This window comes from Bemisia tabaci, unplaced genomic scaffold, assembly GCF_918797505.1.
Source record: "Bemisia tabaci unplaced genomic scaffold, PGI_BMITA_v3".
NCBI classification, from domain to species: Eukaryota; Metazoa; Arthropoda; class Insecta; order Hemiptera; family Aleyrodidae; genus Bemisia; species Bemisia tabaci.
The window spans coordinates 1-12,596 of record NW_027311771.1 but is presented as its reverse complement, the minus strand read 5'-3'; the positions used below and the strand labels follow the sequence as shown (position 1 = coordinate 12,596).

At 38.7% G+C, this 12,596-nt stretch overlaps 1 protein-coding gene across 1 annotated transcript; it reads right to left on the bottom strand.

Moving 5' to 3' along the window:
• Positions 1-5,864: 5,864 nt before the first annotated feature.
• LOC109032221 (uncharacterized) lies at positions 5,865-12,541 on the bottom strand. The gene is made up of 2 exons (XM_019044238.2): positions 12,324-12,541; positions 5,865-6,311 (listed from the first exon to the last, which is right to left on the bottom strand). Exons 1-2 carry the CDS (start codon positions 12,502-12,504, stop codon positions 6,082-6,084), a joined length of 411 nt encoding a protein of 136 aa, XP_018899783.1. The 5' UTR covers positions 12,505-12,541; the 3' UTR covers positions 5,865-6,081.
• Between the last annotated feature and the right edge of the window lie 55 nt (positions 12,542-12,596).

Here is a 12,596-nt window from a genome sequence, read left to right as displayed (position 1 = left end):
TATGGCGTTCTTCTTTAGCACGGCACAGTAGGAATTGAAAGAAAAATTGAAGGAGAGAGAAGAGAGGGACGCGAGACTGAGGGAGACTGCGTTTTAGAAAAAGTTAGATTGATTTTACCGAATCCCAATCAAATCCGACGGATTCAAATAAACTACGTTGGCACGGACAGAGGGGGAGGAGGATTTTGTGAAGTGGGTTGCGGCTCAACACGGCCGCGGTGCTCTCGATAAACTTGAAGTCATTGTAATCCGAGCAACAATTGATGTATTTTGAAACGGATGAAAAACAACCCGTCCACGGAAGGTTGATTTTGTCACTGGAATTAGTTTTGTTTCGAGGCGTGAAACTTGAGTCTAATTGAAATGGGCGCACTGCTGCGCTACTGTATCTTGAATAGCTAGAACGAATATCTAGGGAAAACTTCAAGAAGTCAGGGCTTTGAATGAACTTTCAACCGTGAAATTTCCATTCAGAGAAAAATCATTTTTGACTAGTATGTAAAAAAATGTACAGTAGGCAATGTTCATGGGTAACAGGACATTAGCACCAGAAAACTAAAAACTGAAACAAAGGCACCGCTGCTCACAGGAGAGTTTTACGAATACTTTGGCATAAAAATTCCTGGATACGTCAACCCAAATTGGAGCGGTCACGTTTTGAGGTCAGCAACTGAGACAAAACTGTGGTTTTTTGGCACCTACTTGTCAATGCACCGAAAACTTGATAAAAAGTGCTCTCAAAGTCTATGAAACTTAGTGTCAACAAACTAGTGTTACAGTTGATCGTTGATGCAGGCAAATAGTATAATGAGGCATTTTGTAAAATGCTCAGGCAAATAGTCAAACACTCTTATTCAGATTGACATTTTTATTCTAGTCATAATTTTAGGCAATACTTCTCCTGTAATTAAGAACTCTCCGTTAAAATGTGTATCATAAAATAGTCTTTTACACGATTTTTAGCTCCTTGTACGAATATTTATTTTGAAATTTACAGCATATCATACAATACAGACATTTTTAAAATTTTACCACTCAAAGATATAAGCATCATTTGAAGAAGAAGGAACAAGGGGATGAATTCGTAAATTTGATGAGTTATTTCCCCCCAAAATATCAAAAAATCGCGAGCGTTTCGCCATAAATTTACAAAATTTCGTAAACCGTCAAAATTTGGGTATCTGCCTGGGCGTTTGATAAAATACCTTATTTTGTCGCTCCCCCGACGTAAGGGCGTATCTCGATTTCAATATAAGCCCCAAAGAGCATTGATTCATATTTGGACTGCATTTTGTAATTTGGGACAATAAATTCTAGCCCGGTTTAAAAACAACGTATGTGTCATTAGTTTCCCTATGCACATAAGTGTTTTTCCAAAAGAGCCAGAATTTATAGTTCCAAATTGCAAAATGCAGTCCATTTGTAACATGGCTCACGTGGAAATCGAGATACGCCTTTACGTCAGAGGAGCGACGGTTTGACTAATTGCCTGCGACAGATATAAATTGTCATACGTCGAATACTCTCATTGAAAGCGAGTCCAAAGAGCCTATTCATAGAGGATGGCGATTTCCGTCCAGAGTGTCTCGGAGTGAGTAGGCTTCACCACAGCACGGCATGAGCGATATTTACTCTACGGGGATAATAACGTCTCTAAAAGTTATGTTCAATGGGGTCGCGGAGTAACCTTGGGGCTGGTGCGCTGCGTGCGGTATGCCGAGAATCATTCAGGCGCGTCTTTGATGTCGCCCCGCGGTTGCCACTCGCCGGGGTCGCACCGCCGTCCATCGATGAATAACCGGACCCACCTCTAGCGAACGCCGTATGAATACTCGAGAGTTGCCAAATTTCCACCGATAAAATGTTTATTTCCGAAGGATGTTATAAACATTTTCCCTTTAAATTTCCAGTAACCCCAGATGATAGTGTGAACAAAATCGTCTGAAAAATTCGAGGGGAAATTTTCATAAGTTTACCGGGAAATTCGTGTTTTATAAAAAGGAAATTTGGCAACGCCTGATGGTTCATACGGCGGTTTTCCTCAGCACGGTGGACCGTCTGGCGAGCGAACCGCGAGACTCCTCTACGTTGATTTATACTCGGCTGACCGTGAAATCGAGATGGTCGCAAAATTCTCTCATTCGACCTACTGTCTATGTCTTTATTCTTTTTTCCTCCGCGGACCCTTCTCATCTTTGAAGCCCCTTATCGACCCTCCGTCCGCGCAGGGTAATCGCCGTCGCGGCGATGCCGTGCTCCCGGTTTTGGATTCACTCGCGCTTATGTTGCGCCTCGTAGGGGAGTTCATCGATATGCAACGGGAGGCCGAACTGCGCCCGGTGTGACCAGACGCCGTGTCGCCGTCATCACGTCGTGTGGAAAATGCTGGCGCCGCGATGCGATGAGCGAACGAACACCACGATGTCACGCTGCAGTGGAAAAAAAACATTGGTTCTAGAGTACAGGCTCTTGAAAACATTGACAAGAAAAAATACTCTTGATTCAATCGGATTTTTGCTTGAATCAAAACGAAATCCGCTTAAATTAAGCGGCTTGGTTCTTGATTTAAGCTAGATTCTGATTGAATCAAGAGTACTTTTTCTTGTCGATGTTTTAAGAGTCTGCACTAGATCCAATGTGTTTTTTTTCCAGTGTGTCGTTTTTTAATCCTGACGAATGGAGACTTTGCGCACAAAAATGTTGTTTCTCCATTTGAGAGTGCTTAATGAGCTGAGTTCGCAGTATTTTTCATCATTTTTTTCTAACATGAGAAATTGAAGAAAAGTAGATTTAAAAGTGAGAAAATGTGCCGCCTTATCGTCGCCTACCTGACAGAAGGGCGTAACTACACTCTGCGATGAACCCTGTCTACCATACATTTCAACGCTTTTCCGGGATCATCTCAATGTGTAGTTACGCCCTTATGTCAGCCAAGCGACGTTATGACGTAATCTGCCGGAATTTTCCATTTAAACACATGCAATTTAGCAGATCAGGTTATTTTGTCATATTTTCTCCAACAATCGTTCAATTTAGAAACCAAGGATACATTGGATTGCATTTTGCAAAAAGGAATTACGAGCATTGCAATGTTGCTAAGATTGTGCAACTTCTCTTGTCTTGGAAGAAAAACCTGATCATCCATTAACAGTTTCTATTTTACTCGCTAAAAACTGTAAATTAAAGACAAAAATTATCACGTAAGTTTCATATTTTTTCATGTTTTCAGTAATTTTACTGCGAGGGATGAATTTGCACAATCTTCGCATCATAGCAATACTTGTGGTTCTTTTTTGCAAAATGCAATCCTATTCGTACTCAGTTTTCCCAGTAGTATCGTTTTGAAGATGGAAATCACGAATTTCAGACACCTGCAAATTCTCTATCGGACATGTTATTACAAAAGATGAATATACGCGCTGGAATTTTTTTCAGAAGTGACCGTGAAGCGACTTTGCTGCATTTGTTGTTCTTAGATCAGAGAAAGTAATAGCCGTAGTCCACGCTTAACGACGGGAACGTTGTTATATATTTAAAAAATTAAAGCATTATTCGGAAAATTGACAAAGTCGCGATAAAAATCAGTGTTAGTTTACTTCATCGGCACTATATACAACGCTGGTCGGTTAGTGTCCAATGCGAGAATGCGACGGACATTCATTTTTAGTCTTGGATGCAACTATTCGGTCTCCATGGATGTCCGTATTGCATACGCATTGAAGTGAAGGCGTTTTGACCGTCCGAGTACTCACCTTTTAACCCGTAGCGCGGAGGCGGGCTTCACTACAAGAATCTAAGATGGCAAATCGCTTTCCATTCTTCGTTTATTCTGCAAGGATATCTCCGAGGCACGAATAGTAGTGCACAGGCGTGGAACAACAAAAGATCTCACGATCTTTCGTGGTTCACTTTTGACAGCACGATGTGCAAGGCATGATACGTGAAGGAACTATTCTTGCCTGAGAGATGCCTTTGAATATAAACAAAGCTTAAAGGGCGCTATGTCCTTTTGGGTCATTTTAGTGGTAAATTTGACAGAATATTCCTCTCTGCCTAAAGGGTTTGACAATGAATCATTGCTCCAATATACTACATATAGTACCTTTCAACTTCCCGTCTATCGATTTCGCTACGGAGTGAACGGTCGAAAACTCAGATTTGCAAATATTACGGCCTAATCCGGAAAACTAAGATTCTTCCAATACCTAAGTACATTATTATAATACGCATTAAATAAATAGATTTTGGTAGAGGAGTGGTATTTAATTTTCTGACGAAATAACTTGCTTTAATTTCGTTGATGAAAATGCTCGTTTGCACACAAAACATGGTAATTAGCGTTGCATACGCAGGAAAATGAAGGCACTTTGAATTTTTCCGCCTCCGTAGCTGTGCGTCTCCTTGATATGATTAAGTAGTTAGCTGCGTAACTTCTCGATCCATTCCTCCTTAATCCACTCTATAAATAACAGATGGTATCTAGTTTCACGACTGATATTTTATACCAAACATATGGTAAAGTAAGTTGCATTTTTGCCTTTCTACGTTATCGCCATTTCACTTTCATACTTGTGAGTGTGCCCGCGCGATTATCATTTCATTTTTACCGTGTATTAAACTCACACTCTGAGTTTTTATTCAAGCCAAGCAGTGCATGAGATTTCATGTAGTTCTTATTGCAGTGAGAGGGGTTCTATCTCCATGCAAATACTGCACTTCACGCATATGGACTACGTTTACGTGACTAAAATTGGAATTTTGTTCATCTTTCAACCAATCCCCAGGTATCTGGTTGGGTCGATCGTGGGGTTTTGATAACGGTTAGTTTATGGGCGAAAAAGAATCATAACTTTACTCTAGCCTCTGAAATATTTTAAACATTCATTTCACGTGGAAAAGATGCTATTTTTGACAAGAAGAAAACACCAAACTGAGGGAGGAGCTGAAAATATCCGCATGTTATTTATTCTTCTTTTCCTTCAAACGTTCCTTCTATTACTACCTTTTCTTCCAAGCTTGTTCGGCTCAATTAATAATTATGAAAGGGCGCATCAGGATGAAGGAGTTATAGGTTTTTCGGTTTATGAGTCACGATGAACTGGTTTTGAAAAATAGGAGTATATCGCTATCTATCCTGAGTTTGAGGAATTTACTTTAAGGCAAGTATTGAATGTATGAATAAAATACGAGCGATTCAAGTCAATTTTTTTTTATTTTCAAAAATTTTTGAAGGAGTGAGGGATTTCAAATTTTTATAATATATCATTTTTTAGGTATAATTCCGTTTCTTTCAACTTTTCAAAGAAGTTATCTCACAATGCAGATTTTATATTGATTAGGCTATATTGACTAAAACCTCCTTGTATCAGACTCTCCGTAAGCTTTCAAGTTAAGGAGAGAATTCTGAGGTAAAATGTAGGAGGAAAAAAAAAGCATAAAAAGTTGGCTAAAATTTGCTATTTCTTCTAAAAAAAAAGTGTTCGGACAAAACCTGCTCCTCAGAAACAACGAAGGACAAGGTACACATGGTCTTACTGCTTGATGGTGTAAACTTAGACAAATTGACTGTGAGCAGTCAACGTAAGCATATCGCCGAATATGAAAAAATTTGGAATTGGACGCAAAGAAAAAAATTAATGGTTGAAATTTTTACGAACATAGTTAGATGATACGGTACTATATTTGTAAAATGCATGCTACGATTTTTTGGGGGAAATTCAGCCTGCATTGCTGATAAATCAATAAGGTTCAATTACTACCTATGATCTGTTAATAAGTATACATGGTACAGTCAACAATGAATGTTTTCTTCTTAGATTGAAAATTAGGTGTAATAATGTATCATATCAGTCGGAGTGATGATATTATGTTTAAGGACTAGATTTATAGACTTTCGAGATGTCAGGTAGCTTCCAGATGTCTGTGTTGTAGTTAGTAATATTGCACAATAATTCGTTTAACAATTGAGGTACCAAATCCAGTTAAACAGAGTTTCTTACGAAGATAAAACTAGATGCTAAAACTAATAAGAAAAGTAATTCAGCGGAGTTTTCGATTCTGGTGTGCTCTTCTATTCCGGGGTCAGCCCCATCTGAGGGGCAGTCCTATGGGTCTTCGGTACTTTTCTTGAGCCCCTTGCCGCGTTTTCCTCTGGATGGAAGCTAAAATGTTGAAGCTCGGGATCAGGGAAACCAGTGACCTGGTCCTCATTCGTTGCTCTTCTTTCTGGCTCGGTTGCCACCTACTAATCGTGGTGAACGCCCTTTTGGCTATCTGCTCCATCACCACGGACTCTGGATCAGAACCTGTATCTGAAAGCAAAACCAGCATGGTGTTACTATTGACAGAGGGTATTCGCAAATTAGCGTTTTGGTGTTCAATCAATCGCTTCCTCCACATTAAAGACATGAAGACGGTGAAACTTCCAGACCGCGTAACTCGGTTTGCGACGTTGCAGACCTCCTGCACTGAAAAAAAATTACTAAGAAAAGGGTAAAATTACCAAGGATTCAGGGTTCTATTTGATCCCAGTTTTTTCTTGGTAAAATTACCATTTATGAAATTGGTAATTTTACCAAGAAATCTCGGTAAAATTATTGAACTTTCTCGGTAATTTTACTGGACCTTGGTAAAAACGCCAATATTTCTTATCGATTGTGGTAAAATTACCAAGATAAAATGGCAAAGTTACCGGAAATTGATTACCAATAAAAGTGGTACTCTCACCTGAAAGAACAGTAAAAATACCGGTTTTTAGGTAAGTTTACCAGTCTGTCTTTGTAAAATTACCAATAATTGGTAAAAAAAATTGAGATGGTAAAGGCACCAACGGACCTTGGTGAAAACGCCGAGAATTTTTTTTCAGTGTGTTACACTTTATTTTTCAAGTGGAGAACTACTACACGTCAATTCTTGAAAACTCCTTTGATTTATCTTCTCTGTGCGAAGAAATATCAGTAAAAACTTCACATAATGATATTGATTTGAACTTCTTCCAAAAGATAAAATAGGAGCGGAGATTTTTAAACACCGCAAACGAGATACGTAGTCTGGCAGTTCCACCGTCGATAAACAGTACTAAGGTACCATTCTCGTCGTTTGCTGGGAAATAGAGACGAGGGCAGTTCTGCCGTGCCAAGGAAAAACGCCGTATGAGCCTTTAGGCGTTGCCAAATTTCCGTTGACAAATCACCAATTTTAATGGAAATTTGTAAATATTTTTCTTCCAATTTCTCGGGTAATTTTGCTCGTAATTTGATCTAAAAAGTATGAAAATTCCAAGGAAAAATATCGACAATTTTCCTCAAAAATAACAATTTAATCGGAGAAAATTTGGCGACTTTCCAATGTTCATACGGCGTTCTTCCTTAGCACGGCAGAGTTGTCCCTGGATCTGTCACTAAGTAACGCGCAGTAGTCTCTGTTACGTATATCAATACTGCCGTGCTAAGCAAGATAGCCGTATGAGCCATCAGACGTTGCCAAAGTTATTTTGGTGCAAAACGAATTTTTAGGGAAATCTCTGAATATCTTTCCTCCAATTTTTCAGAAATTTTATTAGCAATCAGATGTAAATTATGTAAAAATCTTAGGAGAAAATATTCATAATTCTCCCAGACATTTTAGTGGATCAACTGTGGCAATCCTCGAATTATAAATACGGGGTTTTCCCCTAGCACGGCAAAGTGTCAGCATAGAGAAAAAAAGGAGGTGTTTGCATCTTGAGGTTTGTTTACCCGGTGACGTAGGTCGGTGCAACCTGGGGAGCGAAATCCAGAATTCGAAGTATGAAAAACGGACCATAATGTCCCATTTTTTGCTTAAATCAACTCATGATATAATTTTAAGCACTTTTTATAGAATGACTTTTTTCCATAAATCACATCATTTCCAAGAAAATCGATGATAAAAGTCGCTGTACCGACCTACGTCATCAAAAAAATTCCAAGATGCCCGAAATGCAAACACCACCTTTTTTTTCTCTATGGAGTGTCAGGATCCTACTGCAGGAACGCGCACCTCCGTTTACAACGCTGCAGACTGTCATACTTCATTATTTAACTGGAGATAAACTCAACGTCATCTCCTGAATAATGTCTTAATTTTTCCTCTCTAAGTGAAGAATATTCTGTGAGAATTTCGAACAGAGTCGTTTGTTTGTTTTTATCGGAAGGAATAAGATAGAAGCGAAGACAGCAAAACAGCACAAACGATCTGCGCGTTCCTGCAATTACACCGTCTATCTTAGAGTCCCTTTATACCCAGAGTTAAGACAACTCGATTATCAGCTGACTGACAGCCGGCCTTGGCTGGCCATGGAGGCCGAAACGAGTGCACCCAAACGAACGATATTGAGGGACAAGGATCAGGAATCCTGCGATGTCTGTCACACAAAAACAACAACATCAACAAATTGATCAATTAAAAAGAAAATGAGATTGTTTTGTGAATAATTTCTTATTCTCTTTTCATTTTGGACCGATGGAAATGACAATTTACATTTGATAAACCACAATTAGGTGATATTTTCATTATTCTTGTTCACATTCGAGGTACCGCCATCTTGGTGCACTCGTTTCGGCCTCCATGAGCGAGAACCAATCAGAATTGGATTTTTTTTTAGGCCACTTTCAGCCGAACCAAAAGTGAGTTGTCTTAACTCTGGGTATAAAGGGACTCTAGTCTATCTGTGATTGTCTATAGAAAAAAGTATGAGTGTCCACAGGGATAAATTTATTCAGTACGTGTGATGGTTTTGTCAAGTTTGGTTAAAAAATGAGATTTTGAGATTTTATCACCTCCCTGGTGTGTCACAAAGTAGGTTACGAGCGGTTCATTTCATTTTTGAGCCACAAAGAGGCAGTGGCGATTCTTGAAAGCTGGCAACGCTGTTTTTCCTCCGTTTAAAATGCATGTAAACAATCGATTCTTGATGCGGCAGCTTGCCTCCCCTACTATCGATATTTTCAATGGATTCAAATGGTGGAAAAACCAGTGTTGCCAGCTTTTAAGAATCACCACTGACAAGAGTTGCACTATGATCTGGCAGTTTCCGGCTTTGAAAATGATTCATTAGTATTTCAAACGCTGCTTTTTCGCGGAACTATGTTTCTCAACAAACTCATTCGAAAAATCATAATCATTTTGTGGTTGCTGCGCTTCTCTTTCCATGGACGATCACGGGAAAAAATAAATGAATAAACACTGGAAAAAAAAACACATTGGATCTAGAATCCAGACTCTTGAAAATATTAACAAGAAAAAATACTCATTGATTCAATCGGATTTTTGCTTGAATCAAAACGAAATCCGCTTAGATTAAGAGGCTTGGTTCTTGACTTAAGCTCGATTCTGATCGAATCAAGAGTCCTTTTTCTTGTCGATGTTTTTAAAAGTCTGGACTCTAGATCCAATGTGTTTTTTTTCCAGTGAATAATTAAAAAAGAAGCTTTTTGAAGCCAGGTAATAAACTGGCGATGAATTGAGTTTTTTTCCAAAATTTCATTTTCAAGCCAAATGTGACAAAAGGTCGGATACAACACGCATCTGAGAGGGAGCGAATGCAATATAATTCAGGCTGTAGGAGGGGAACGGATTTTTTTCATCTCGCGTGAAATTAGAAAATTGAGCTCAATACGTGGTTAATCCACTGCACGTTGTAGGTCAGCCGGTCAGTGTTGACTCGGGAATCGAAAGTGCCCCCGATCAATGGCTTGAAATGTTGCTGCCGTCCTCAACTTCCCACACCAACAATCCGCCAGAAAAATTTACCCACACGTCGTTATACTTGAAACTACAATGAGAAAAAAATCTCGGTGTACTTACTAAGAAAAGGGTAAAATTACCAAGAATTCATGGTTCTATTTGATCCCAGTTTTTTTTTTTTGGTAAAATTACCATTTATGGAATTGGTAATTTTACCGAGAAATCTCGGTAAAATTATTGAACTTTCTCGGTAATTTTACTGGACCTTGGTAAAAACGCCAATATTTTTTATCGACTGTGGTAGAATTACCGAGATAAAATGGCTACGTTACCGGGAATTGATTACTAATAAAAGTGGTATTCTTACCTGAAAAAAACAGTAAAAATACCGGTTTTTAGGTAAGCTTACCAGTCTGTCTTGGTAAAATTACCAATAATTGGTAAAAAAGTGAGATGGTAAAGGTACCAACGGACCTTAGTAAAAACGCCGAGAATTTTTTTTCAGTGTACCTAGTACCTCCAACCAGTTTCCATTCTAACGAAATCCCAATGGAGATGTTGCATGTGTGAGGAATTTGCGATTTGACTGCTGATTCTTCGGTAAAAGTTCGCGAGAAACACGATGGTGCCACTGGTTTTATCTGAAATCAACTCCCAAACTCAAAAAAGCTCTCAAGTTGAGGCCAAAATGGAGGGGATATCCCACGCTATCCTGAGGGTCCACCTCTACATCAGGACAAACTCTCCATGCAAAGATAGGGAGCAAATACATTGACAGGGCTGCCACTTTATTTGGGGACTCCAAAACTGAAAACACGGCAACCCTGTTAATGTATTTGTTCCCTATCTTTGCATGGAGAGTTTGTCTTGATGTAGAGGTGGACCTTCAGGATAGCGTGGGATATCCCCTCCATTTTGGCCTCAACTTGAGAGCTTTTTTTGAGCTTGGGAGTTGATTTCAGAAGAAACCAGTGGCACCATCGTATTTCTCGTGAATTTTTGCATATGAATCGACAGTCAAATCGCAAATTCCTTACACATGCAACATCTCCATTGAAGGCGCTCGGCTTCTTTCAATGACAATGTCTGGATGCAACTATTCGTGTTTGAGGGATGTCCATGTTGCGTGCACAACAATTACAGGCGCTCTAGCTTTCCTAGTCACTACGCTGCACTTGACGAAAACCATTCGTGGTCAAATGGTGCATGATTGCGTTGCATACACTACTGCGTTAAACATAACAAGCCGCGGACTTTGAGTAATGTATGAATTAGGGCACTTGGTGGCTTGTTCAGACCCTTCTTAAGAACATAGTAATTGATTTAAAAAAAGTCGAGCTACAAGCCAAAACAAACAAGTAATATTTCAAACTACATATACATAGATTAGAAATAAAGATGTCTTATTCCAAGATATGGTTGCCAAAAATTTTGTATTTTCGCATGGTTTGCTAATAGTTTTGTAGCTTTTTAATTTTTTTTTTTATGAGGATTATGATGATGATATTTCCGATGATTGTTCCTTACAAACTGAAGAAGATCACAGTTTGTAGGCGGTCGAAACGTTTGCTTTGTGTCTTGTAAATGTTACATTATTTCTCATCGATGTGTATGTAGTTTGAAGTATTACTTGTTTATTTTGGCTTTTTTAATCAATTGCTATGTTCTATACTGCTTAGCCAGCCAAATTTGCCATTAAAATGTACTTAAGAACATGCTAACTTAAGGTGTAAGATGAAATTTAAAAATGCAATGACTGAGGTCCCGTTGCTACAGACCTTATCTGTCATGTGTTTTGGGCTTTAAGGGTCTTGAATTTTATTCCATTCCTCGAGTAAATCGTTCATTTTAGCGCATTGTAATCGGTTATTGTAATGATCGAAAAAGGATCGTTTGGTATGTTAGATTATTATTATAGTTTTACGTACTTTTCATCAAATACTTTGGCAGGACCTTCTTTGCTACATCAGACAGGTGCGATTATATCGACATCGATTGGTTCAACATGTAAACATATAGCCTCAAAAGTCAATTGAGTAATCTGAGGGAACAGGTATCTCGTGATACATTTTTTATTCAAATGGGTAAAAGATGGCAATAAAAAGTGAGATTGTCAGGAATTTTCTCATTTTCTGCTTTTTCTCATTAAATCCTAAAATTTTTGTTTGAGTTCATGTTCCATTGTCTTGTATCAAACAATACATCGAACCACCATCTAATACGATCTATCTGTTTGTTTACGTGAATGGACTGATTCAGTGACTACATCATTCGATATAATATCGGACTCTTAATTCAAACAAAAACAAATTAATTTAACCTCGTGTACAATTTCTTCATGAGTTAATTGTGTTAATTTATTAAAATTCAGTCATTAGCCGGTCATAAATCTATTGAAAACTCATAAAACGCAAGAAACTTGGATTGTAAGAATCAATTGGACGTATTTTACCACCATGGCGCAAAGGGCGCGAATCAGAGACGAGGTACATTGTTTGTACATGTTTTGTACATGTACATGTTTGTACATTTGAACCAAGAGTTCGATATTATATCGAGCGACGTAGCCACTAAATCAGTCTATTATGAGGAATAAAAAAAATAATAAAGTACATTACCACTTTCGATTTCGTTATTGGTGTATTGGTGTGCTAATTCTGGTTCCGACTGAAGAAGGGGCGAAAGCCAAACGGCCGCTCTGCTCGGCGACCAGACATTTTTTCTCTGCAAGCTGTACGCCTCAATCATGGATGTGGTCACTATGACCACGCAGCTCAAAAGAAGTGGTGGCCACTGCATAGCAGTATCTGCAAGAAAACATAAACATGCAATTAAATTACGGAATTGTTATTGAATCGACGTACCTAATTCACACGCAAAACTTCACTAAC

Coding starts and splice junctions, on each gene's coding strand:
- LOC109032221 (XM_019044238.2), bottom strand. CDS start 12,504: ATGCAGTGGCCACCACTTCTTTTGAGCTGCGTGGTCATAGTGACCACA. Junction 6,312..12,323: donor CAATAACGAAATCGAAAGTG/GTAATGTACTTT, acceptor TTTTGCTTTCAG/ATACAGGTTCTGATCCAGAG.